Here is a 25,674-nt window from a genome sequence, read left to right on the forward strand (position 1 = left end):
ATAAGTTACAGAAAGCAGCGATTTGTTCATAATAAGAGATCAAACTTGTGTGGATGTATTTGTTGGGGTAACAGGCAGTAAAAATCAGTAGAAACTAGTAAAATAAATAAATAAAAGCCGGCAGCCTTTGATTTTCTCCAGCAGCGGTGTGTGTGGGTTCATTCTCTCTTGTCCAACAGGGGGAGCTCTCTCCGGCTTCTGCCCGCTGATGGTGATGGAGGCTCGGATGGTGATGCGCAGAGCTGCTGCCGTTTTGGTCCGGTCGTGATGGACCCATTTGACGGTCCCGATTCTCCCCGACACGAGGAGCAGGAGGAGGCGGGGCGCGCGGAAAGCCGCAGCCGGTGGGCCCGCTTCTCCTCCTGGTTGGAGTGCGCGTGCGTCGTTACGTTCGACTTGGAGCTCGGACAAGCAATTGAGGTACGTTAGCCTGGCATCGCTAGCATAGCTAGTGATCGATATGATGAATGATCACTGATGATCGGAGGTTTGATGAGTAATTTCAGTTGAAAAACAGCCGCTCCTCTGTCTGTACCAAACTCCATTTAAACCCCCCGAATTCTTTGTTCACATGTGACCTGTGGAGAAACGCACCTGAACAGGTAAACACCAGGCTGAAAACATTCTCGTCTCGCAGCTTTCATTCAATCAGCGTAAAAATCTGACCGCTCGGTGTTCGCCTTGTCCTGCCTGTACCTGGTGTTGCTCCGTTTATGGTGGAGGTAAATAAAGATGAATGCTGTGTTAAAATGTGAATACTCTGTAAAGGACAGGTGGTAATGACTGAGACACTGAATGGAGGAGACAGTTAAGGATCCGTGGAAGGCAGCAGAAGTAAAATCAGCAGGATTCTGGGTTTGGTGGTGGGACTCAAGGAGTTGTGTCTGTGGATTAAAGACAGCTATGTTGGCCTAGAAGCACCAATCCGTGTTTTAAAAAACGCATTGTTTTCTCATTATTATTCTGATAGATTTTGTAATATAATACAAATAATAACAATATCAGACTGCTCTTGAGCTCATCATAGAACCAATCGATTACCTGAAGTGTTTCAAATATTATAGACTATACTTTTTGTGCAACTGCTTATCAGAAGATTGTGGATAACGAAGGGCGATATGCAAGTTTAATTAATCCTCTCTTGCTATCTCAGATCGGAAAAACTTAAAAACGTCAGAATTTTCTGCAGATTCTGAAATATTTTCCCCTGTGTTTACTTTCAGCTGGTTTATCCTCAAGATGTGAAGCTGACAGAGAAAGAGGTAAATATCTTCAGCTTCCTGATCACCTGTAAGTGTTGTTGATTACACTTTCACTGATTCTGTTTCGTGTTGACAGAAAACCAGTATCTGCTACCTGTCCTTCCCCGACTCGTACTCAGGTAAGCTGAGGTAATGCTAATTAATACTGCAGGTGTCAGAGGTTGGAGGTCAGAGGTCACGTGGGCTGTCTGTTATTTCCCAGGGTGCCTTGGGGACACTCAGTTTAGCTTCCGCTTCCGTCAGTCTGTCGGTCGCCGAACATCAAGGCTCAGAGACGACCTTTACAACCGTGACGCTCCCGTCACACTGCAGGTGAGACTCACCTGGTTCCTAAATGGCTGATTGCTTCAGCCTCACAGGTGCGTAACATTTCTGTTCTGTCTGTCAGAGAGAAACGGCGCATTTCTTCGGTTACGTCTACTTCAGACAAGTGAAGGACGTCTCTGTGAAGAGGGGCTACTTCCAGAAGGTCACCAAACACATCTGTGTTCACCTGTATTCACCTGCTCACAGGTGGTCATGATGGTGATAGTCATTTGACTCTGTGTTTCAGTCCCTGGTGCTGGTGTCAAGGTTGCCATACACTCACCTGTTCCGCTCGCTGATGCAGACCATTGCACCTGAGTTCTTTGAGAAGCATGAGCCCTGCCTTGAAGCAGGTAATCACATCATGCTTGGATCATATCTGGGAGGCAATCAGGTTTCAGAATGGCCCTTAACGTGTTTTTCCTCTGCTCATCCCCGTAGTTTGTAACGAGATCGACCAATGGCCTTCACCTGTACCTGGGCAGACCCTCAACCTGCCCGTAATGGGCGTTATCTTACAGGTGAGGAGAGAAGTGGCCTGGCTCACAGGTGACAGAAGGGATGTGGTTTACAGGTGTTTGTGTGTCTCATGTTTCAGGTGAGGATTCCTTCTAAATTCGACAAACCTGGGGGAAGTCCGGTGCGACAGACGGCTAAAGAGGTGAGGTCTTGTTGCTTTGATCTTGTTAATAATGTTTATTCTTGTTGTTGTTGTTGTTGTTAATAAAGTTTTTTGTATGCATGCTCAGAACCTGCTGCCGGTGCCGACCCTTCTGCCCACCATCCACGAGCTGGACCTGTTTAAGTCAGTACTCGTTAAGGTGTTCTATGTTTCTCAAGTGTAGGTGTGCTCTCTGATTGGTTAATCTCAGTCTCACCTGTGTCCTGCTCAGGTGTTTCCAGTCCATTCTAATCCACCTGCAGATGCTCTGGGAACTTACCTTGCTCGGGGAGCCGCTTGTCGTTATGGCTCCATCTCCCACCGTTTCTTCGGAAACAGTCCTGGCTCTCATCAGGTAACTGAGGGGTCACAACGAGCCCCCAGCATCCAATCAGAGTATGGTGTTTCTGTTGTTACCATGATAACGATGTGTGTCCACAGCTCCATCAGCCCTCTGAAGTTCTGCTGCGACTTCCGACCCTATTTCACCATCCATGACAGCGAGTTCAGGGAGTACACCACCAGGACGCAGGCGCCGTGAGTCATGCTCACCTGGAGCCTGAACACACCTGTGCTGTAAACACACCCTTGGGACACTTAAAGCCTAAGTTTAGGAAAGCGGTCGACAGATGTTCCAGCCTCACGTGTGATTACCTGTTTCTTCTTCTCTTGTTCAGACCAAGCGTCGTGCTGGGCGTCACCAACCCGTTCTTCATCAAGACGTTTCAGAGCTGGCCTCACATCGTCCGGCTGGGAGAGGTCAAGATGGCAGGTACGCCGTATTCCTCCTCTTCCTGCGTGTTCACTGTGAGCTTCCTGTTTCTGTGAAGTGCCATGGCTGTCAGGCGTGTGCTGTTCAGATCGTCTTCGCCGTTCTTGTTGTGACCTTTTTAATCACGTATGCGTGCTGTCTCTGATGTCTTCCAGGTGATTTACCGAAGCAGGTGAAGGTGAAGAAACTTTCTAAGCTGAAAACGCTTGACACCAAACCAGGTAAGCCGGTGGGGGCGTGTTTGTACCTGAGCTCAGGTAGATGTCTGTCATGCTGAAGGTTTGTTTTGGCAGGAATCTACACGGCTTACAAGACGTTTCTGCACAAGGACAAGATCCTGATCAAGAGGCTGCTGAAGGTGAGCACACCTGAGCACACCGCACACACAGGTAATGCAGAGTGTCGCTGACTGACTGTTTACCTGCAGGGGATCCAAAGGAAGCGGCCGTCGGAGGTGCAGAGCGCCATCCTGAGGCGACACCTGTTGGAGCTCACGCAGAGTTTCATTATCCCCCTGGTAAGTAGTTGCGCAATCAGCTCGCATTGCCTGTACTTTATGATGTAAGCATAACTTGTCCAATCACAGAGCAGTTCTCAGTAAGCAGCGTGTTTTGTCTAATAGGAACGCTACATGGCGAGTCTGATGCCCCTGCAGAGATCCGTTACACCCTGGAAGGTAAACAGGAAATGAGTGGTGGTGATGAGGTCACAGTGCTGTCTTGTGTTACACATTTCCTGTTTCCGTTCAGACTCCGCCTCAGATCCGCCCCTTCAGTCAGGACGAGTTCCTGTCCACATTGGACCATGCGGGCCCGCAGCTCACCTCTCTGCTTAGAGGTGATTGGATAGGACTGTACAGGTGAGCCTCACGGGTGTGAGTGATCCAGGTGTTTTCTGTCTTCCTGTCTTTAAGTTTCTACTTCCTGTTTCCATCTCAGGAAGTTCTTCAGGTCTCCAAACTTTGACGGCTGGTACCGTCACCGCCACCGAGAGATGACACAGAAGCTAGAGAGTCTCCACCTGGAGGTCATCTGCGATGCGGTAAGTTATCTGAGCGAAAATGCTCGACCATCAGCCAGCTGTGCAGCCCCTAATCCAGGTGTGTCCTCTGCAGGACCTGCTGGGATGGACCAAAGACAAGTCTGAGGTGGAGGTTGTGGATCTGATTCTGAAGCTCAGAGAGAAGCTGGTGAGTTCCAACAGGAAGTTTGTTAGACAGGAAAAAAGTGTCATGTAAAATTGTGTTACCGATAAAAAGCTTAGGATAAAAATTAATTTGAAGAAGTAAAACTTAAAACTGCAGGTGAAAAAGATTTTAGTTACCTGAGAGTTAAATCAAAAGTGAGATGGTTTGATAGTTTGAAGCTGGACTTGACAATGCGTTCACTGACCATGGACGCTAAAGCGTTCACTAACGCTGGGACGTCTGCCTGTAATAAAAGTTCATGTTTGGGGTAAAATCCATCATATTTGTGATGGAGATGATGCTGCCCTGGGCCACAGAGGAGACTGGGGGAAAAATATTTTCTGGTTTCTTGTTTTAAAGCTTAGAGATGAAACTTTGTTATGAAAATGAAGCTATGATAATAATTCAGGATCCTTATCTGGGTTTAATCCAAAGTGAGGTGGTGGCCTGCAACTAGGATCGTTTGCTTCTTCTTTGTTGGTTTCATGTCAAAAGTCTAGTTTTTGAGGACAGGAAGTGTGTGTGGCTTTTCAGATTAAAGCTCGACGTCAGCAGCTGCAGCTCAGAGACGGTGTGATGGACAAACTCGACTCTTTCATCTCCTCCATCATCAGCTCGCTGCCTGCCGACCTGCAGATTGTGCTCGGCACAGGCGCGTCACCGTGACGACAGCTAACCCCACAGCCAGGACGCACGCTTGTGTTCATCAGCATCTTCACACTCCACAGAAAAACCAACATCGGCTCAAATCTTCAGTTTTTGGAATATTTAAATTTTATTTAAACTTTATTACCTGTCTCCATCGAGCTGCTGCTCTGGTGTTTTGGTTTCTCTGACGGTGGAATCAGGCTGTTCGTGTTTCACAGAAGTCGTATTTTTCTATCATCTCCACAAACGGAATGTAACACTAAGAATGAAGCTCCACTTTCTGTTTGTTTGTAAACCTTTATTTTGAAATTAAAGTCTGAGCACTTCCTGTCCTCTGACTTTTATTCATGTTTGTTTTATTTTAATGTCCTCCAGGATTCAGACTGAACAGAAAGGCTTTAAGTTTCCTCTCATGTCATGGTGAAATGTAACTTCTTGTGGTCTGACGGCGTCATCATAAGCCTTTGATCTTCATGCTGCTGCTCTTTAATGCTTCAGTTTCAGACCTCGAGAAGGAAACCTCCTGATTCTTTCTCTTTCCTTATTTATTTTATATAAAAATAATTAAGGCTCCACATCTGAACGTCTGAGTGAAGATCAGTGCAAACACATTTATGAACATTTCTGTCTTTGTTCTGTGCACCTGAAGGCAGTGTTTGTAGATGTGGACAGATGTTAGAGAAGCTCAGTGGTGAAGTATTTGATCAGTGTGACGTGTGTATGTCTGTCAGAAACATGAAATAAAACAAAGCTTCAGGCTTCAAAAACACCTTTACCTGTAATCTGACATAGGTGTGTTCACTGTTCCTCACAAATCAACTTTTTCCATCGTGTACAGTTTGCACTCTACCTGTTAAGTGAATTTAGCTTCACCTTTTCAGACCAGAGCCAATCAGAGGCTGGTAAAAGCAGGAACTGCAGCTGTAGACAGGTGATCTCACCTGAAGAGGCTGGACCAGGCAAATCGTATTTAGAGTTGTGTCATCATCAAGGCACTTCACTGACGCTCAGACACAGATTGAAGCAGGAAAAATATTTTAATCTGAATCAAAAATATACATCAGCTGATTGACCAGCGAAGGTCACATGTTAACGTGTTTGTAGTGTTTGAAGTCACAAGACGCTCAGAGAGCAGCAAACCGTCAGAGAAACACCAGGAAGATGAAAAACACAATGCCCTCAAGCGCAGCACAAAGCCATGCCTTCAATGGCTCAGATGTCCAGGTGTTCTTCCTGCAGGTGAGTGTTTTCTTCCTCAGGTGCTCTACCTGCGTCCCACCCACCAGGTGCTGCCCTGCAGCCTCGTGACATCCTGCTTCTCCTGTGGGCTGAAATGCAGGATGGTGAGGATGGCAGTGAGCGTCTGCTGGCGCCCGTTGGCGTCCTGCAGCGTCAGAAACCGGTACACAATGTTCTTCAGGTACTCCATGTTGGCGCCCTCGCGGCTTTGGTCCCGGATCAGTTTTTCGAGGCGGTCCCGCAGGGCTGCCACCTCCTCATCATGGCGCTCGGCGTTTGTAATGAGTTGTGCCTGCAGCTGGCGCGTGTCCTCCTCCAGCTGGTTCTTCTGCCGCCGCAGTGCACCCACCTCCACCTCCTTACGTGCGAGCTGCTCAGCATACAGCAGCAGTGTTGACTCATTGGGTGTGGCCTGCCGCAGTGCCTGGCTGATCGCGTCGGTCTCTGTGTCAGGGCCATTCTCTTTAGGGTCAGCGGGTGTGTTATGAGCACGATTGGACCAGCTGAGTGTGGCGGCAGCGGCCCGCAGCCTCTCCAGCTCGCGGTCCTTCTCATCCAGCAACGCCATAGTGCGCTCACGCTGCTTGTGAAGCTCCGCCTCCAGTTGCAACAGTTCGTCACGGTGGAGTGCCTCCAGACGCTCCGCCTCCTGCCGGTGTGCCTGCTGCAGCGACACCGCCTGCTGCTGGCGCTCATCAAGCTGCTGGCGGTGGCAGACCTCGGCCTCGTCACTCTGCATGCGGAGGTTTATGTACTTCTCACGCAGCTCAGCAAGCTGGTCGCGCACTTCCTCCAGCTCCCGTGCCTGGCAGCCATCTTTGGCGTTCTTGTTCTTCAGAACCACTTGCGCTCGCACCTTGTAGCGCTCAAACTCATCCCTGAGCTGCCGCAGCTCCTGCTGATAGGCGAGAGCCGCCGCCGCCGCATCTGCACCCGGCTCCACCTCCAGGTCCTGGATGTTCTGGTCGGGGTTCCTCTGAGCCGCAAGGAGCAGCAACTTCTTCACCTTCTGCAGCTTCTCCCGCAGCGCCCCCACATCCAGTTGCTCGTCTGGCCCGAGGTCAGAGGTCACCCTGCTCGAGGCGGCGATGGCGAGTGTTTTGTTCTCCGTGTCAAGCTGCAGCACACGATCGCGGAGTCTCTGCGCTGCCTGCTGGTCACGCTGCCTCGCCTTCTCACACGAGCCCAGCAGCTCCGACAGCTCCGATACACGCTGCTCCAGGACCGCCACCCGAGCCTCTGCCGACTGAGCACGCTCACGAGCGCGCTCTTCTGCATCGCACACCTGCAACACGAACACAGACATGACCTCACTTCCTGTTCTAGTTTACATGGTCTGTTAGAGCTTAAACTGTTTAATGTGGTTAAACCAGGTTCACTGGGACCTGTTTGATTGGGACTTTGTTTGGACCTGGTTCTGGGCTCACCTTGCGGGTCTCGAGCTGGACCTGCTCCTGGACCTGGTTCTTCAGCTTGTTCAATTCTTGCTGCAGCTCGTCCACTCTGGGGTCGGGTATTCGTTGCTCCTCCTCGACAGCCTGCAGCCTCCGCCTCAGCTCGTCTCTCTCTTCCTTGACTTGGTGCAGGAGAGCCTCGGACTCCGTCCCCCGGTCCACGGCCTGTGATGTTACAAGCAAGGCGGTGCTGGCATCCTGGAGGTGGAGCTCAGCGTCCTGCCGGAGGTCTCGCTCGGCCTGCAGGAGCCTCTGTAGCTCGCGGAGCTGCTGAGCGTGGTCCCCCTGCTCCTGCTCGCGCTCGTGCTGCTGCGTAATGATGCGAGCGCGACTTTCAGCAAGCTGCTGCTGCAGGTTGTGCAGTTCCGCCTCGTGCTGTGTTGTCACGGAGACCAGATGTTCCTGCAGCTCTTCAACTTCCTGTTTCAGCTGCCGCTTGTCAGCCTGGAAGCTTGCTTCCATTCGCGACTTCTCCTGTGTCACCGTGGCCAGCGAGCTTGTGAGCGTGCTCAGTTGGCTCTTCAACTGGGCGACTCTGCGGTCTGCCTCCATGCTGGGAGGGGGTGTAGCCTGCTGCTGCTCTGTCCCCACGCTGCCACTCTCAGAGCTGCCATCGGGTTCAGATCCCTGCAGAACAAACATGGAGTCAGAGAATAAGACATGACATCATCAGAGCGTTATGGCGATGGTGATGTCATCAAGTTCTAACTGTGTTCTGGTGATTTAAGTTCAGTTGTCAAAGGAACATACCACCAGCCTTCCTCCCAGTTCTGCCTGGTCCTCCTCGCTCTGGTCGCCTCTCGTAGTCTCACTGGCCATGTCCAGAGACGCCGCCGTGTCCACGCTGTCCTCGCTGTGCAGCGAGCAGCCATCCTCGGTAAGCTCCTGTGTTGCGATGGTCGAACCCTTCTGGGTCAGGTCCAGGTCCTGGGTCACGCTTAGAACCTTAAGGCTGGCCTCCAGTGCCTCTTTCTCCTTCAGGAGGCTCTTGTAGGCCCGGACCACATCCCTAAAGCGGGTCTGGTACTGGATCAGCTGCTTCTTCTGGGACTCCACCGTGTCCAGCAGCTCCTTCCTGCTCGGACCGCCACCAAAGCTCATCCCGAACTTCTCCATGACCTCGTCCAGGTCTGACCAGGTCTGTCCAGGTGAGCCTCTGATCACAGACACCAGAACATGAACAGAACCTTAGCATTGACTTCCTGTTAGAGGGGAAACGGAGAACAGCTGTTCAGAGCACTCATCGATCAATTATCGATGGATGGTTTCTGCGAAGCTGAAACTTTGTGCTGGAACACAAAAGAAGAAGGAGGAGGAAAACAGTTTCTCACCTCTTTCTGTTTCTCAGTGTTTGTTTCTCCCTCTGATTGATTTTTCCGCCGCTTTGATCGTCTCTCCTCACACTGCGCCGACAAACCGGTTCGATCCGGATCACAAACTCACAACCTGTCCGTCACAGTTGGTCAATAATCGACCTAATCGATGAGTAAAATCCGACTCAAAGCTTCATCTGTCAACAGCCGCCATGTTGGATCGAACCGGAAGGGACTGAGACGGAGGAGGCGGGAGTTTACTACTTTGTTCACGGACGTCAGGAAAATGCAAAATAGGATGATTTTTATTTTTTTTTAGCTGATTTAAATTAAAAACTCACTGATTTAAATTAAATAAACAGCCAAACACAACCAATAAAGCAGATATATATATTTACCATTAATATGTTTAACATTTCTGAAAGCAATACAGTATTTTGAATTGATTGTTTATTGGGAGAAAACATTTTTTTTCTTATTTTGTACAAATTTTAGAAGATAAGATAACCTTTATTAGTCCCACACGTGGGAAATTTGTTGAACTATGATTAACAAAAAAACAAAATAATAGATTAAAAATAATCTATTAGAACTTAATTTTAACTTTGTTGGTTGATCATTGATTGAAAATATTTTCATGATTCTGTGTATTAAATTCTGCTCCTCCGTTCTTCAATAGAAAACGCTTTATTATTCTACACACATATATGTTTTTAGCACTGTCACACAATCAGTACGTGTGTATTTCACTTTGTTATGTTCTGTTGTATAATGACGTGACCATAGTGACATATATACATATAAATTAAACGTATTAATATAAATGGCTGTCCCGGAGCCGAAAGTGTTCCTCGCAGCTCATGAACTTCACTTCATGCGCAGAGCTCGAATGTACGGTGTTTGAGCGAACAGTGAACGCCGCGGTGTTTGCTATGCTGTTAATAAAGTTTTTTTTTTTAAGCGCAGCAGTGACGTCATTTGTTCCGCGTTGGCCTGGACGTGGCACCGAGAGGAGCTGCGCCCTCAGTTCGCTCTGCTCCGCGCCTTCTCGGCTCCATTCCGCTGCTGCTCCCGGATCTCCGGCTCTACCCGCTGTCAGTGTGTGACCTGCCACCTCCTCCTCTCCGCAGCCATGGGCCTCACAATCTCGTCGCTGTTCTCCAGACTGTTCGGGAAGAAACAGATGAGGATCCTGATGGGTAAGCGGGGGCTAGGCTAACGAGCTAACCGGCCGGGCTCCGGGGCGGCTGCAAGCGGCTCCGCGGGCTCACCAGCACCACACACCGACTCATTTTTACCAGGAACCCGCTCGCCGAGTCCTGCGGACCGCGGGCCCGATCTTCCCGTGCAGGGAGAAGCAAAAGTCCGGCTCGGAGAAGCAAGAGGCTGTTAGCTCGGAGCTAACGGAAGGAAGCAGGCTGAAAACAGTCCGTTAAACCTAGTTAAATTGGGGTCTAGACGGGGGTTAAACTGGGGTTAAAATGTTTTAATCTGGGGTTAAGCTTAAAACTGTACCGGTGTCATTTTATTAAGTCCATAAAAAACATTAAACCCGGTTTGATCTGAGCTTTAAACCAGCAGCTGGACTCTGATCTAAGTTTAAGTAATCTCAGATTAGTCTTTATTCACTGTATGAGGTTTAAGTAATCTCGGGTTAAACTTGAACCACTGTGAAACATTTAATTAATGTGGGATTAATCTTTGATGTGTGTTTCAGTCGGTTTGGACGCTGCTGGGAAAACTACGATCCTCTACAAACTGAAGCTCGGAGAGATCGTCACCACCATCCCCACCATCGGTACGTCATCAGGACTCAGGGACAAGATGAGGTCATGTGATCAATAATCAGCCGGCTGTGTAGTCAGGTGGTTTAAACATATTGATCAGATCTGATCGGTTTCAGTGTGGATTCGCCAGGTGTGCTTGCACTTGCACAATTTCCTTTAAACTTCTCATTTCAAATTAAAAGTCTGCGTCTACAGGTCAAGTGACCTTTTAGAATAAGAGTCACCTGTTAGTTTGAATAAATAAAGTACCAAAACAAGAAACACAAATGATGAAAGTGCAGACAAACACACACGATGGTGAAAACAAACGGTTAAAGCAGGTAAATACAAACTAAACTTATACACACCACCAACGTTTACACAGCTGTAGATATGTAACCATTAAAACTACAATCATGGAGAACTGAAACAAACTTTTATAGACCTCCTCTGTGCAGGTATTTCAGTGCTACTGCTTCACTCTAACATTATATACTGTTACAGTCACTGTTGTACTGTGATATTTACTGTTGGTTCTCAGCGGGCTGATGGGATGTGTAGTTTCCTGTCAGTGATTCCATTTCCTGTGACTTGGAATGTTTGAAGGTCGTTAAAAGTTTTTCTTTATAATTTGACAAAGAGTCACCTGTTCACAACTCTGTGTGTGTGTGTGGTTGTGTGTTCAGGCTTTAACGTGGAGACAGTCGAATACAAGAACATCTGCTTCACAGTTTGGGATGTTGGCGGTCAGGACAAGATCAGACCTCTGTGGCGACACTACTTCCAGAACACACAGGTACAGAAGCGGAACTCTCAGGTGCAGGCAGGTGTGGGGCTTTTCTCTCTCTGAGGAACGAGACGTTCAGGTTGATCTGCTTCAGTTATGTTTACGTGGACATACATGAGAGGTTTTCTTCTGTGACCCCTCACTGATCTGATCTGTCCTGAGATATTCATCTATAGTAAAATCCTCATTTATATCCTCTATCTCATCATATCTTTATATCCATACATTCTTTAGCAGTAAGTCACATAGAATAGAATAGCATAATTTATCAGAACAGTGAGTGCATATTTGAATGAAGTTGCAGTGGATTTGCTGTCCATTGAAATAATTCTATACAAATAAATCTAAAAGTATAAAATACATTGAAGAATGTCAAACATGTGTACGAATAGAAGTGACATTTATGTGTATATGCATGTTAATAAAAGAAATGAGTTATTGAACAGTCTACAAAGTCAAACATGAGACCTGCGCAGGTTATCCTAACACGGCTGCGTTCCCCCTCAGAAACACCTGAGGAGCTTATTTTAGATCCCTGACTCTGCAGCACGACAAACACAGCACAGACTTTCACTGGGCAGGATCCATTAGTCACTGTATTGATGTATTAATTGTATCGATGACTGATGTATTGATCACAGGGTCTGATCTTCGTGGTGGACAGTAATGACAGGGAGCGAGTCGCCGAGTCGGCGGAGGAGCTCTCTAAGATGGTCAGTCCCTTTGTTCACTTTACAGTTACGCATCATTAGACTCATGATTGTCATGGAAACCACTGACTGTATGTCACATGACTCTGTGCAGGTCCAGGAGGACGAGCTGAAGGACGCGGTACTTCTAGTGTTCGCCAACAAACAGGATCTCCCGAACGCCATGGGTGTCAGCGAGCTCACCGATAAGCTGGGTCTGCACAGCCTGCGCAGCAGAACCGTAAGGATCAATAACCCACCCGCACTGATCAGTACTACAGACTCAGTTCTGTTTCTCATGTTTCCCTCCATGGTTTATTGACTGACGATCTAAGTTCTCAGCTTTTTTTCTTGCTCAGTTCTGTAATTGTGAAATCAATAATCAGTCAATCAGTATACAAAACGGGAGACAGTGGGGTGACCTCAAATGAGCCCGCAGCATTGTTCTAGTGGTAGCGCTCTGAGCACATCAGCCAACCCCATATCGCGACAAAGCTTCATGTTGAAGCTGCAGTAATCTGCACTACCAGCAGGGGGAAATTATATATTTAAAGCCATGTGGGTAGTGAGCAAAAATAATTCCATTAATCATCAGAATCGATTAAGTTAGGTGGCTGATATGGATGTACATGTAAAGTGTTGATAATGTCTTTGTAATCGCGAGTATTTTCATGTTGGCTTGAAATAAAATATCTCCCTCTGTTGGTAATCTGTGATGTCAGTGCCAGTGGGCGGAACCCTTGGGTTTTAATTTTACAGTTGCATCCTAATTGGTTGTTAGAAAATCCACTCAGGGGTCTTGATGTCACTGTCACAAACTCATGGAGCTAAATCTGTTTAGACAGGTAAACTCACTTGTGTGTGCTCCCTGTACCTGCCTGCTCACCGATGCTGATCTGTGTGTGTTTCAGTGGCACGTGCAGGCCACCTGTGCGACGCAGGGCACAGGTCTGTACGAGGGACTGGACTGGCTGTCCAATGAGCTGTCGAAGCGTTAGACCACCTGACAGGAAGTAGAAAGCAGACTGATTTCAGCCGCTGATGTCACCGTGTACAGATGAGGAAGAGGAGGAGGAGGAGCGTGTCATCGCTCCATGTTTCTTTTTTTTCTTTTTTTTTTTTTCTTCTTTTTTTTTTTTTTTAAATTATACCTGTGTGTCTGTAGGAGGAAGTGATGTCATGGACTCTGAGCTCACCTTGATTTCCCATCATCCTCTTCTTCTGTTCTTCAGGTGTTTGTTAGATCTTCTTTCTTTTAATCCGCATGTTTTAACTCAGATTCATGTGACAGGGGGAGGGGCGGGGCTTACGGCAAGTGACAGTCACCTGGGCATTGGGGGCGGGAATTATGACAGGTGATGGTCACCTGGTCGTGTGAAGACTCATTCCATAGAGCCAAGTATGGCAGCCTCGTCATTCCTTATCAAAGTGAAGGAGAAACTGAGACCATGATGCAATAAAGGTTTTTTTTCTTCTCACCTGTGTGTTCTGCTTTCTGTTTGAGAAACTTTATTCAGCGTTAACGGCCCGATGAGATGTTTACATAGGCCTGAAGATCTCTTGCTGACCTTTGATCCACCAATCACATATTGGATTTAACTTTATGGGCTACTGGACTGATTTACTAAGTGCGGAAAATGATTGAGACTGTGTATCTCCGGGATGTTCTGTTTATATTTATTTATCATTTAAATATGAAGATGCAGCTGCTTCACTTAAGTAAAAAAAAAACAAATCAGCTGCGAGTGGGACGGCTCAAAGACCAAGAGGAAGGAGAACCGCAGGCCTGCAAACCAAAATAATCCAGTGTGAGCACTTTAGCATTAAGTGTGCTGCTAGAGACGTGAGGCAATCTGACCGTTCATGAAGAACGTTTGTCACAGCCTGTTGTCATTTATGTGACCGCCATAAAACAACAGAACACAGCAAAGTAAGCTAGGTGTTTTGTAGTCCATCGGACATCCGGCATCACGTCATTAAGTAGAGTCGACTGTGAGGCGGTCTTCACAGGTTAGGCTGTCCTAATCACCTCAGTGAGGTGAAGGAAAATGGGTCAGGAATAGGAGACAGGAGGAACCTTTGGAATGCCCCCCTGGTCTTGGTGTCTGAAGAGCACCTGGATTAAAATTGAGGCGGAGCTCAGACTTCTACTGTCAAGTCCAAAAAGTTTTGTTTAACCCTTCTGCCCTCCTTGGGCATCTTTGTGCATTTCATTCTTTTCAACTTTTTTTTTTTTTGATTTGCCAATCGATGTGTCTATGTTATAGCTTGTGGCATGAACTTTTGCAGGAAATGTTGGGTCAAATTTTTTTATAATCAAGCATTTTTAACTCTCACATGTCATCCATACTTTTAATGCATTGTAAACCTTTTTGACATCTTTGTGTCCAAATGTACACGGAGAAAATCTGCCATAAAATCCTCATACAGCAATAATTTTTCTGCTTTTTTTTTTTTTCATAAATCACTAAATCAACATAAGCCTTTTTCAAAATGATCAAATGTTAAATTATTTTCAGGACTTTAACCCTTTAAATGCCAGTTTAAACAGCTGAATATTTTTGAAAAAAACTCACAAAACTAAATATTTTCCATATGATAAATAGTATGGGGATGGGACGTGTTAAAGATCAGCAACAAAATCAATTTGATTGCATTAGTATTTTTTGTGTAGTGTGTGCGTGTATCTGAGAGTGTGTGTAAATCTGTAAACATGCACTAATAATTTGGGGGTGAATATAGGTCATCTTGGAGCAGGGATAGGCAACTCCAGGACTCGAGGGCCGGTGTCCTGCAGGTTTTAGACATCACCCTGGGTCAACACACCTGAATCAAATGATTACTTCATTACCAGCCTCTGTAGAACTTCAAGACATGTTGAGCAGGTAATTTAGCCATTTGAATCAGCTGTGTTGGATCAAGGACACATCTAAAACCTGCAGGACACCGGCCCTCAAGCCCTGGAGTTGCCCACCCCTGTCTTGTAGAGATGTATCTTTGCAGAGGGTCTTCAGGATAAATATGGCCTCCTGCTTTTACTGTATTCAAACAAAAACTCCTGTTAGCATGTTTATGCACCTGATTGCTTTCACAGCCAATAAGCTTGCAGCTTGGCTGAGGAAACCTTTCATTAGTAATGAGAGAAGGAGAAAGACCTGGAGCAATGGTGGCAGAGTGACAGACCTCTGCTCCTGCCCTCACAGAAAACACAGATGCTGTCACTGCTACCATCAGCTTGAGCAGAAAGAGAGATGTGTACTGGTTCTGCACAGGTCTAAAAAGAAGCTCTTCTTCCACCTGCAAGTGGATCCCGTCTATTTGTAGAGGGCACCAGGTCACATGCTGCAGGACCTGCACATCCTCACCCACACATGCATCCATCACACACAAAGCCTGTCTGTTCTGTTTCCATCGATGAATCAGATGTTGATTTCCATATAAATTACTCTTGGGGCCCCCTGGTGGTCACATGGCTTCATGTCATAACTGGCAAAAATGCAAGAATGTCATGCTTTTGCAATCAGAATTATGTGATGGCTCGCTGGTGCCCAACACATTTTGCTTTTTCAAAAAAAACTCGATAGAATCTAATAGGCTCCTCCTTCATGTGAATGTTTTTTTTATTTATCCATTTGTGTTTGTTATTTCAGGTATTATATATGAGTGAGTATATACAAGTAGATGAGTGTGAGAATGCCTGTGTCTTTGTCACAAATGTATAATGAGGGTGAGAAACTGCAGCAATGCCCCGAGGCAGACAGATGGAACCAGGACAACCGCACCAGCTGCAGCCCCCAAATGTACCAATGACCTGAGACCACACATCCCGGTGACTTCTGCACACCCATCCCAGCAGAAGGGAGGGAGGCCCCACATGAGGTGACAGCCACAGAGGACCAGAGGCAGTGGACAGTCGATCCTGCTAGAGGCCAACCACCCTGGTAAGCGTTGAGAGCATGGCCCCAGGCACCCAGGACCACCCGACACCCAGCCAAACTGAGCCACCAAGGGAGCGGGCCAACGACCACGATTAGAACATTCGGCCACGTTTCCCAGAAAGCAGAACAAAATGTTACTGTATGAGGACTTTATGGCAGACTTTGTGTGTCTACATTTTTGTACACGAAGGTGTCGAAAGGATGGAAAATTGGTGGGCACAAAGGTTAAACCATGTTTTCAGGGTCTGCTCACAGCAGGTCCTACAGGTAGGATGCTCAGCATTACCACCTTCACAGTTCCACTCGATCAGACCAAAAGTTTCATGTTCAAAAACTTTTATTTCACACAAACTTTAAACATCAAAAACATCATCGTCATGGCAACTCTGTAACCCAGCTGAGCTTCTACACACTGATTGGCTCTTGCTGGTTGTGCTGACGTTTGACCACAAAGACCTTCTGACCAGAGACCGTCACCGTGTACACAAAGTCGTCCAGGATCACTGCAGACACACACACACACACACACACACACACACACAGGTTAGTCCATCTGAAGTCACAGGGTTCCACCTGAGCTTTGTATCCCATCATGCAACATGAACAACATGCTCATCAAATACATGAAAACGTTGCTGATGATGATGCACCAGGTTTGAATCATGTGACAGTGATGACATCATTAACAGGTCTGAGAAAAACAAAGCAAAACACCTGAGTCATGTTTGTTTTTACTGAAGCTGATAAAGTGACCGTGCAGGTGTATTTGTGATACCTGACATGCGTTTGAAAGGTGGATCAGCTGATCCTGATAACCTGAAGCGACTTGCTGTTCGAACCATCTGCATCATGACACCTGCTGTGTGCTCGTCATTCTCCAGCTCGCCTGCAGACTGATCAGTAATCAATAATCAATCACTTTGATCCTCTTCTGATCAATAGACTTAACTCAACTCTTTAATCTATTTTAATAATCTGAGGATCCATATTTCCCCCTGTTTACAGCACTTTAATAATCCAGAATAATCTGAGAAAAGAGCAGAGTTCAGCTCGCAGTATCAAATGTGAATTCAGTTTAACCTGTAGAAATGTTAAATGAGCTTAAATCTAAATGGAGTCTGGTCTCTGTGTGACCAAACTAGCCTGAGCACCAGACTACTTGCAGAAATCACCTTATTTAACAATGAGCGTGGTTAAATAAAGACCAAACTGCACTCATAAAGAAGTTCTTTGTGAACTGAACATCTGAAAGCTCAGAGAGACTCACGGCCAGGACACCATCCTCACTGATGACCAGGTACCCAAGCTGGTCCGGGATCCGCTCCAGACCCGCAGTGAGCGCCGCTGTGGCCTGAAAGAATGACGACATCATCAGGATAACATTATGAAGCTAAAAGGAAGTGATGTTTGATGACTCATTGGTTCACTGATAAACGAAGATCAGCAGAACAAGAAGTGTGTTTCCTCAGGTCGAAGCTTCAGAGACTCACTAAACAGCCTTAGATCATTCGTCCAGTAATAATTCTGCATCTTCATCAGGTACGACCTGTGGTCCTCAGGTGCCAATGGGGTTACCCATTTAAAGATGGTTTCTTGTTTACCATGGTTACATTCGTCCTGCATACATGACACACACTCCCCGTTTCACAGGAACACAGTTGAGACCCCAGGGCGCAGGTAAACCCGCTTCGAACGTCACTCCCCCTCCTCTCTGTTTGTACCACTCCCTTCCTGCAGAGGGCGCTGTTGCTGTCCCGCAGGTATTTGCATTGAGCCCGATTATCAGTGATTATAACTCTGAAGAGAGCTCCAAGCTTCACCCTTGGAACGCTCTGGTTTTCATTTTTTGAAGGGAAGCATTTCCGCGTGTTTATCCTCCTTGTTCATAGAGAGGCTAAGAGGACGCTAACAGCGTTAGTGAACGGCACACAGCGGACAGTCCGAGATCCGTGAACGCCTCACCGAGGCCCTGAACGCTGAATTAAAAAACAAACAAACAAACAAAAAACCCAAAACGAGAATCAAAGTAAAACTTTAAACTCACCATGTTCGTCTTCTTCTGCTTCTACAGCCCACAGCTGCGCATTTCCGTCTTTATCGCAGAGCCTCACGTGACTGATGAGGCCTTCATGTGCTGTCGGACAAAAGAGACAGACACAGACACTCACGCACAGTTCGGGACTGACGGTCGGTGCTTGTCCCGATTATCAAATAAATAAGAATAAACGTTTGTGACATTTTAGGAATGTTTGGATTAATGTCGAGGACGTTGCTGTCTAAATATGACCTCATTGTTGCCCGATAAAGATGAAAATAAAATAAAACACATAAATAAACGAGTGATGTTCATATTTTTTTAATTTCTATAGGGGGCGCCATATTGAAGCGGAAGTGCAGGTCAGCTGATCCCTCACATGACGTGTCCCGTGAAGCTGAGTGTTTCTCTCCGGGAATCTCACCTGCATCTCCGTGATGGCCGGCCGCGGGAAACTGATCGCCGTGATCGGAGACGAGGACACGTGCACGGGCTTCTTGCTCGGCGGGATCGGAGAACTGAACAAGAACCGGAAACCGAACTTCCTGGTGGTGGAGAAGGACACAAGCATCACCGAGATCGAGGAGACTTTCAAGTAAGATGGACTCCACACACACACACACACACACACACACACACACACACACACCAAAATGTGTTAAAAAATCAGCCGATTTAACGCTCCTTTCACGTGTTTCTGTCAGTGTCACCTGACCGAAGGTCTCGGTGGTCCTCGTGGGTCAAAAGTCAGATCGGTTTTATTATAATTCGGACGGCACCAGCCTGGAACCGTATTAACCCCTCGGTGACTTCAAAAACACTGGTTGTAGGACAGGAGGCCGGCTGCTTTTTTTTGATGAAAATAAGAATGGATTCTGGTGTATTTGGGCCCAGTCTGTAACTACATCCAGCATCCTGAGTTTTCAGCCCTTAGATGATCTCGGATAGAGTGTAATGGATTGATCAGCCGATCAATATATTAATCCAGCTCTCAGCTAATCTCCATGAAATGAACTTAACCTGTTAAATGCCGTAAAATTAGAAAAGACTTCAGTCTGTTTCTGTGGATTCCTGAACCTGATTTCAGAAATCATTGTATTTTAATAGTTATTCAGTCTTTCTGACTTCATTAAAACTGCACATAAATAATCGCGATCTTTGTAAATGTAGCATGTTAGCTCTCACACCGGACTCTATTGAAGAACCAGAGCTTTTTATTAAATCTGTATGAAATCAGCATTTTCAATGAAGGATTTAATATCAGCAAAAATTTAAATACTTTATATTAATTATGATATTTTATAATATATAATCTTTTATGATTGCTTCACACATTTTTTCCTTTTGTTTAATTGTTGACTTGCATTTATCAGTTAGTTTCAGAGAAGTTGGTCTGGTGCTTTGGGGTTGTATTCCTGAAATTTTCCTTGATGGCCTCATGTGCTGTGTGACACACACCAGACTCCATTCAAAAATCAGCTGATTTCAATGATCACTGTTGAGTTTGGAAATGTTTTTGATATCTTAAAACAGACCAGCTCTTACAGAGATGTTTCAGATTAGGAATTCCTGTGTTCTCTACAAACTCATCTGCTCATCTGCGAATATCCTTTACATCTAAACCTCTGTAACCCACCGTTAGAGACGGATGATGTTAAATTGACAATAATTTGAATTGTCTGACTTCCTGTGTTAAGCTCAGCAGTAACAAACAGACCAGAGAGAAATGTTAGTCCTCCGAGACTCTCAGAAACACCACGCCTTCATTTACTTCCTGTTACACCTCCGCTGGTTCTTCTCGGGTTCTGAGGATGTTAAATTGTGACTGGACTTTGGCGTGGCAGCCTGACGGGGCTATTCTTTTTCTTCTCCTCTGCAGGAGCTTCCTGGCACGTAACGACATTGGTATCATCCTGATAAATCAGTTCATCGCTGAGATGATCCGGCACGCCATTGATGCCCACATGCAGTCGATCCCGGCCGTGCTGGAGATCCCGTCCAAAGAGCACCCGTACGATGCGTCCAAGGACTCCATCCTGCGCCGTGCCAAGGGCATGTTCTCTGCCGAAGACTTCCGATAGACAGCGAGTTGCGCTGATGCGGTTCACAGATTTGTCCTGATGTGTTTGTGCTGTGATGTTTACTTTTATTTCCAGGAAGGGATGTATGCCCATGTGATCGTTTTTAGGCCAAACCTGATTGAGTCATGTGACCTGCCCCTCCTCCTAGGTGTTTGTTCCAGATGTGTTAACTTATAAACGTGAACAGATGTGCGAATAAATGAATAAATAAACTTGTTGTTTAAAGTTATTTTTTGTTTAATTTGATGGATGCACACACGTCTACTCCTTGTTTCCAGCCTCAGGTGTGATGAGCTTTAAGGTTTAAACACCAGCAGAAATGGGCAGTGTCAGTCAGCAGCAGACAAACTCCTCACAGCGCCATCCGGAATTCTGTGTATTTTTGTCCTCCTGGTGTCTGTGTGGAGGTCCTTCAGTAACTTTCAAGACACCCTGGCCTAAACACCAGGATCCATGAACCCACAACTCAGAACATCTGTGAGCTGCAGCAGGGGTCACGACCTGAGAAATTCCCAAATAACTTACACAAAGGCCAGAGGTCATTCAAGAACTTGAGGATAAAGTTTGCTTGGTCTGAGCTTAATGAAGCTAACAGGAAGTCTTTGATGGGATTTTCATAATAAAGCTCCCTGTTATCCAACTGAGCCTCACAATGGAGGAGGAGAAATGAGCTAATCAGCAGACAGGTGTGAGTAAGCCAGATGTTTGATGCTGTTTATGATAGTTCATTTTCTGCCAACCTCTTCCACCAGCTAATCCGGAGGCAAGTGAGGCATTTCCCAACCAGTTGTGATTATTCATCTTAATTTCTCTAGTTGAGTAAATATCCCAACGTTACAGCAGAGCTGATTCAATAAGTTCTCACAAAGAACCATGTCTGCTCTTCTTTTCCTCCTAGGTGTTTTCATGACAAACGGCGAGCTAGCGGCACCATTTCAGATCAGATGTGTTCATCTAACCTTACTGTACAAGGAAGTTACATCTGACTGGATCACTTCCAAACTGGTTGCGAGATTCTTCACAACCTAAAACATCTGATTGGATCTCGTATTGTTGATACATTTTGTCACAGTTTTTGTCCTTGTGCATTACTTTTTATTTAGTTATCTCATTTCTGTCAGAAAAAAATGTTGTAAATGAAAATAGGTGAAAAGTATTGTTCAGTAGATTTAACACACTTTCCAGCCTGTCCTGGGTCTGCCTTGGGACCTCATCCAAATGCAGGAGGTGCCATGGTCAGATATCGAAGGACCTCAGCTACCTCCTTTCAATGTGGAGAAGTAGCGGCAGTACTCTAAGCCCCTCTCAAATGACTGAAATCCTCACCCTTTCTCTAGGAACAGCACGGCCACCCTTCAGAGGAAGCTCATTGCTGCTGCCTGTACCTGCAACCTTATTCTTTTGGCTACTCCCCAGAACTAATGACCACAGGTAAGGGTAAGGACAATGGGATATCGTCATCACTTTGAAACTGTGTTTTTGTTGCTTTTGATGCGCTAGAGCTAAAATCCTGAAAACTATATTTTTATCAGAGTGAAGCTGCTCTGTGTTCATCACATCAGACTTTAACAATCAATAAATCATAAACCTGAAGTCCTGCTGATCGATCACACACGTGTCTGTGAACTCTCCGTGTGCTTCAGTGTCTTTGTATCGTCAGCCTCAGAGCGAGTCCACATTAACCTGAAAGTCTGCACGCTTATGGGATGGGGCAGAGGCGGAGCCAGGCATTTGAAACACCCGGGGCTTAGCCCAAAAGGGTAGTATGCATGTGGGATTTTTTTATTTATTTTTTGGGGGGGTAGAAATGACTGAAAGATTAATAGGCTCTGTTTTGAGTTTTGTTCAAAAAAGAATGACTTCATATAGGAAAAAAAAATATATCACATATGCAGGACACCTTAAGCTAGGTTTTTAATTAAGCAGCAAGGCAGAACAAGGTCAGGGCTGTATCAAGACACAGGGACTAAACCCCAATTCAACCAGACCCAGAACTGATCCAGAATTAAAACAGGACTACGACAGTTCAAAATCAGGACTACTTGGGATTTAACCAAGACAGAACAAGAATCAAAACTAGATGATAGTAGCACTAAAAATCATCATAGACCTGCACTACACTTATTTTTTAATTCTACCAAAGTCCACTATTTAGATTGAGAAAAGTTTATATAATTATTTATCTTTGTTGTGCAAACAAGCCTGCACAACTTAATAAATGTAAAATTTGAAAAATAACAAACCTAAAAAGAAACACTAGGTACGAGATACATGAGTACCTATGATACGGTGATACTTTTGGTAAACAACCATTTGACTAACATGTGTGTCTCACCTGCTCTTGTTCATCTGTTCTGTCCTCGTTCTCCTCTCTCTCCCTCTCTGCTCCTCTCTCTCCCTCTTTGTGCTGACAATCATCAAATATACAGTTGAAACCACATATTTACAAACTCTTCAGATAAAAACACTTTTTTAATTGTAACATCAAATCAGACTAAATGTTTATTTTTTAGATTGAGAAATATAAAAAACACATTTGTTAACTTTAAGAGTAAAGAGAGAAACTATCTGTATTTCTTAATTGTAAATGGCACCAAATTGTATGCAAAACTGAGCCACACTTATGGAGCTCCACAATTCTTTTCCAGGTGTTTTGGTTGATATCTCTTGATTTTCCCATGTCAAAGAAACAGGCTCTGTGTTTTGCCTTATATGCATCCACAGCTGTGCCACCAATTTACTCACATGGACTCTACTAACCTATCAGAAGCTTCTTCAGCTCACAATGGAATCCTCTGGAGTTTTCTTATTAATTAACAATAAACTTAGTGTACATGTGCTCCTAAATTTGATGAAAGTGATAATAAATAGACAGATCTCTCTCTCTTTATTCTGACATTTAACTAATTCAAAATATATTTCAATATTTATTTAACCAAAACAAGTTTACTCTAAATTGATGTTGTACAGTAAAAAAATGTTCTTGTGTTTTCCATAAAGTGTATGTAAATATCTGGTTTCAACTGTGAATATACTGCTGTGTATTGAAATTCCTCTTGTTTTGCATAGAAATATACTGAACAACATACAAAGCATAATATATAAAATACCACCAGAGTTTTTTCTTTGAAAGAAGCCCCTTATGTCCATTCTTGTATATCAGTGCATTACTGAAACCGATTTATTTAGCCGTGGAGGGAAACAACTGAAAATATGAAATAAACACACACGTAAGCTAAGACTCTCTAAAGAAACAGCATTGTTGTTGTTCGGCTTTTCATTTCGCCATTTGTTGATTGACTCGAAGAGCAAGTAACTAATATGGGTCAAGTGATCAGTTTGACATCAATCTTTCGTGATACACCGTCATATTTACATTATTTGTACAGTACGGATGATTTGCTTTGGTACCTGGTCGAACTTCAGTTCTCCTCTGTCTGCTCAGTGTTGCCAACTCCTCAGTAAGGAAAATCGCTATTGGTTGTCCTAAAAGTCGCTAGAAGTCGCTAAATGACGTCATCGCCTAATTTGCATAATTGGTCATGCTAATCTAATTGTAACCTATGTTGTTGGAGAGAGAAATAACATCGTGGAAGAGACATAAAGTGAGTAAAAAACGTCCCAAATGCATTTAGAGTTTATTTAGAACTACAAATTAAATTTCTTTTAGCAATTATTGGTTTTTTTAATGTCACAATTCCAACCCTGCTCCTTTACCCGGGCTTGGACCGGCAAAAGTGACCCGAAATAGGCGCTCTGGTGGAGTTACTTTGTGTGTGTGTGTGTTTATAAGTAGTTTTAAACCTTGTGATCCACAAAACAGCATAAGAGTAAAAGAAGAACTAACTGCGTTACAGGACCCACTGCTTGTTGAGAAAGAAATTTAATTTGTAGTTCTAAATAAACTCTAAATGCATTTAGGACGTTTTTTACTCACTTTGTCTCTTCCACGATGTTATTTCTCTCTCCAACAACATAGGTTACAATTAGATTAGCATGACCAATTCTGCAAATTAGGCGATGACGTCATTTAGCGACTTCTAGCGACTTTTAGGACAACCAATAGCGATTTTCCTTACTGAGGAGTTGGCAACACTGGGTCATCTACTGATTGGAAGATTAGTGGTTCGATCCCTGGCTCCTCCAGTCTGGATGCCAAGTATCCTTGGGCAAGATACTAACCTCAAGCTGCTCTCTGATGCATCCATCAGTGTATGATAGCTAGGAAGCACTAAAAGCTTAGAAAAAAAGGTTCTTGGGTGAATGTGGTATGTTGTATAGAGGGCTTTGAGTACTCTGGGAGAGTAGAAAAGCACTATATAAGCATCAGTCCATTTACTTATTGATAACATTGCACTCACGTTCGACATAAACTGCTTCCTGTCACAGGGTGACGGGGTGACCAAACAAACATCTCCTTGGGGGCTGGAACATGACCTTCCCTTGCAGATGTTTTCCCAAAGTTCAGCACTGTGATCTGAATATAAAACAGGAAACACAAACACAGCGAGGTCTGTGTGCCATGGAGTATTTTAACCCTTTACTACCTCAGGCTCTGTGGCTTTTAAACCCCAAAACACAATACGCCAAAAATTGGTCCACCTCAAGGATCAGGTCCCCCGACACAAACAGAGTAATATAGTGTACGCTGTTAAGTGCCAGCTTGATTGCCATGATTTATTCATTGGTGAAGCCAAACAACCTCTGGTGAGGCGGATGGCACAACAACAAAAAAAAGAGCTAACTTGTCAGGCCAAGACTCCGCAGTCTTTTTACACCTACAGGCCAGTGGACACTCTTTCAATGATGAGGACGTAACATCCTGGACAGGGAGGAACGCTGGTTTGACTGGAGAGTCAAGGAGGCCATTTACATGAAAAGGGAAAGACCATCTCTGAATCGAGGAGGGGGCCTAAGGGTACATCTTTCACCATCTTATGATGTTGTGATTGCAGCCATTCCCCAACTCTCTGTGAATAGTACTCATTGCAATTGATCAGTGGTCTTTGATCAATGATCATGACAATTTGCATATTGATGATCAAGAAACTGGCCTCACAGCCCATTGTTCTTTCAGTGGGCTGGTTTCAGTCATTGTGCAAATGTACTTTTTATAATGTTGGGGAAACGTGCAGTCAGCTGAGACTGAAGAAATCACTTGGATGAGTGACGAAATGTTTCTCCCACTGAAAACGTTCAGATGAACAGAACAAACCTTTTGGGATTTACTTACCAGGATGACTGAGCATCCATTAAGACCCTTTACTAGTTGAAACATTTTAGCAGGTTGACTTGCACAGTATGACAGGAAGTCAGCATGTGACTTAGTGGGACAGAGGTGTTCATCAAATAGCTGATGAACCTGTTCTCACAGCAGGAATTACTGCAGGTGACTTGTGAGGAGGCGGAGCCTTATCACACACACAGGAATATCTCTTACCTCACAGTGACTTCACAGGAAGCTAGCGGTTAACATAAAAACACCTGAGTTCGCACCTGCAGGTGACTCAAATGTTTAATGATGTTTCCCACAGACA

At 45.2% G+C, this 25,674-nt stretch overlaps 5 protein-coding genes across 6 annotated transcripts; 3 read left to right on the plus strand and 2 right to left on the minus strand.

Moving 5' to 3' along the window:
• The first annotated feature begins 118 nt into the window (after positions 1–118).
• Positions 119–5,173, plus strand: dennd6b (DENN/MADD domain containing 6B). Its single transcript, XM_080886367.1, has 20 exons — positions 119–420; positions 1,224–1,262; positions 1,339–1,381; positions 1,465–1,574; positions 1,651–1,731; positions 1,816–1,921; positions 2,010–2,089; positions 2,167–2,229; positions 2,318–2,373; positions 2,462–2,584; positions 2,671–2,766; positions 2,907–3,001; positions 3,157–3,222; positions 3,295–3,359; positions 3,429–3,518; positions 3,624–3,677; positions 3,751–3,860; positions 3,940–4,042; positions 4,116–4,190; positions 4,722–5,173. Exons 1-20 carry the CDS (start codon positions 268–270, stop codon positions 4,851–4,853), a joined length of 1,740 nt encoding a protein of 579 aa, XP_080742493.1. The 5' UTR covers positions 119–267; the 3' UTR covers positions 4,854–5,173.
• Positions 5,174–5,853: 680 nt separating this feature from the next.
• Positions 5,854–9,067, minus strand: gcc1 (GRIP and coiled-coil domain containing 1). Of its 2 annotated transcripts, none has more exons than XM_080886365.1 (4): positions 8,860–9,067; positions 8,279–8,684; positions 7,502–8,155; positions 5,854–7,359 (listed from the first exon to the last, which is right to left on the minus strand). In XM_080886365.1, exons 2-4 carry the CDS (start codon positions 8,642–8,644, stop codon positions 6,100–6,102), a joined length of 2,280 nt encoding a protein of 759 aa, XP_080742491.1. In that variant the 5' UTR covers positions 8,645–8,684; positions 8,860–9,067; the 3' UTR covers positions 5,854–6,099. The 2 variants fall into 2 exon arrangements, with proteins under 2 accessions (XP_080742491.1, XP_080742490.1); XM_080886364.1 differs by having other exon boundaries at positions 8,279–8,730.
• Positions 9,068–9,813: 746 nt separating this feature from the next.
• On the plus strand, positions 9,814–13,561 carry LOC308399485 (ADP-ribosylation factor 4). The gene is made up of 6 exons (XM_080886781.1): positions 9,814–10,040; positions 10,559–10,639; positions 11,294–11,403; positions 12,036–12,107; positions 12,199–12,324; positions 12,995–13,561. Exons 1-6 carry the CDS (start codon positions 9,974–9,976, stop codon positions 13,079–13,081), a joined length of 543 nt encoding a protein of 180 aa, XP_080742907.1. The 5' UTR covers positions 9,814–9,973; the 3' UTR covers positions 13,082–13,561.
• Positions 13,562–16,340: 2,779 nt separating this feature from the next.
• On the minus strand, positions 16,341–18,169 carry lamtor4 (late endosomal/lysosomal adaptor, MAPK and MTOR activator 4). The gene is made up of 4 exons (XM_080886691.1): positions 18,066–18,169; positions 17,289–17,372; positions 16,797–16,914; positions 16,341–16,524 (listed from the first exon to the last, which is right to left on the minus strand). The coding sequence occupies exons 1-4, from the start codon at positions 18,066–18,068 to the stop codon at positions 16,427–16,429; spliced, it is 303 nt and encodes a 100-aa protein (XP_080742817.1). The 5' UTR covers positions 18,069–18,169; the 3' UTR covers positions 16,341–16,426.
• Positions 18,170–18,432: 263 nt separating this feature from the next.
• On the plus strand, positions 18,433–20,349 carry atp6v1f (ATPase H+ transporting V1 subunit F). Its single transcript, XM_080886690.1, has 2 exons — positions 18,433–18,651; positions 19,936–20,349. Exons 1-2 carry the CDS (start codon positions 18,494–18,496, stop codon positions 20,135–20,137), a joined length of 360 nt encoding a protein of 119 aa, XP_080742816.1. The 5' UTR covers positions 18,433–18,493; the 3' UTR covers positions 20,138–20,349.
• Positions 20,350–25,674: the final 5,325 nt, after the last annotated feature.

Source organism: Rhamphochromis sp. 'chilingali' (genome assembly GCF_963969265.1).
Source record: "Rhamphochromis sp. 'chilingali' genome assembly, chromosome: 7".
Lineage (NCBI taxonomy): Eukaryota > Metazoa > Chordata > Actinopteri > Cichliformes > Cichlidae > Rhamphochromis > Rhamphochromis sp. 'chilingali'.

Coding starts and splice junctions, on each gene's coding strand:
- lamtor4 (XM_080886691.1), bottom strand. Junction 16,915..17,288: donor GTGAGGATGGTGTCCTGGCC/GTGAGTCTCTCT, acceptor ATTACTGATCAG/TCTGCAGGCGAGCTGGAGAA. Junction 16,525..16,796: donor ACCTTTCAAACGCATGTCAG/GTATCACAAATA, acceptor GTGTGTCTGCAG/TGATCCTGGACGACTTTGTG.
- atp6v1f (XM_080886690.1), top strand. CDS start 18,494: ATGGCCGGCCGCGGGAAACTGATCGCCGTGATCGGAGACGAGGACACG. Junction 18,652..19,935: donor GAGATCGAGGAGACTTTCAA/GTAAGATGGACT, acceptor TCTCCTCTGCAG/GAGCTTCCTGGCACGTAACG.
- LOC308399485 (XM_080886781.1), top strand. CDS start 9,974: ATGGGCCTCACAATCTCGTCGCTGTTCTCCAGACTGTTCGGGAAGAAA. Junction 10,041..10,558: donor ACAGATGAGGATCCTGATGG/GTAAGCGGGGGC, acceptor TGTGTGTTTCAG/TCGGTTTGGACGCTGCTGGG. Junction 11,404..12,035: donor ACTACTTCCAGAACACACAG/GTACAGAAGCGG, acceptor TATTGATCACAG/GGTCTGATCTTCGTGGTGGA.
- dennd6b (XM_080886367.1), top strand. CDS start 268: ATGGACCCATTTGACGGTCCCGATTCTCCCCGACACGAGGAGCAGGAG. Junction 2,585..2,670: donor ACAGTCCTGGCTCTCATCAG/GTAACTGAGGGG, acceptor GTGTGTCCACAG/CTCCATCAGCCCTCTGAAGT. Junction 3,360..3,428: donor TGATCAAGAGGCTGCTGAAG/GTGAGCACACCT, acceptor GTTTACCTGCAG/GGGATCCAAAGGAAGCGGCC.
- gcc1 (XM_080886365.1), bottom strand. CDS start 8,644: ATGGAGAAGTTCGGGATGAGCTTTGGTGGCGGTCCGAGCAGGAAGGAG. Junction 8,156..8,278: donor AACTGGGAGGAAGGCTGGTG/GTATGTTCCTTT, acceptor TTTGTTCTGCAG/GGATCTGAACCCGATGGCAG. Junction 7,360..7,501: donor TCCAGCTCGAGACCCGCAAG/GTGAGCCCAGAA, acceptor TTCGTGTTGCAG/GTGTGCGATGCAGAAGAGCG.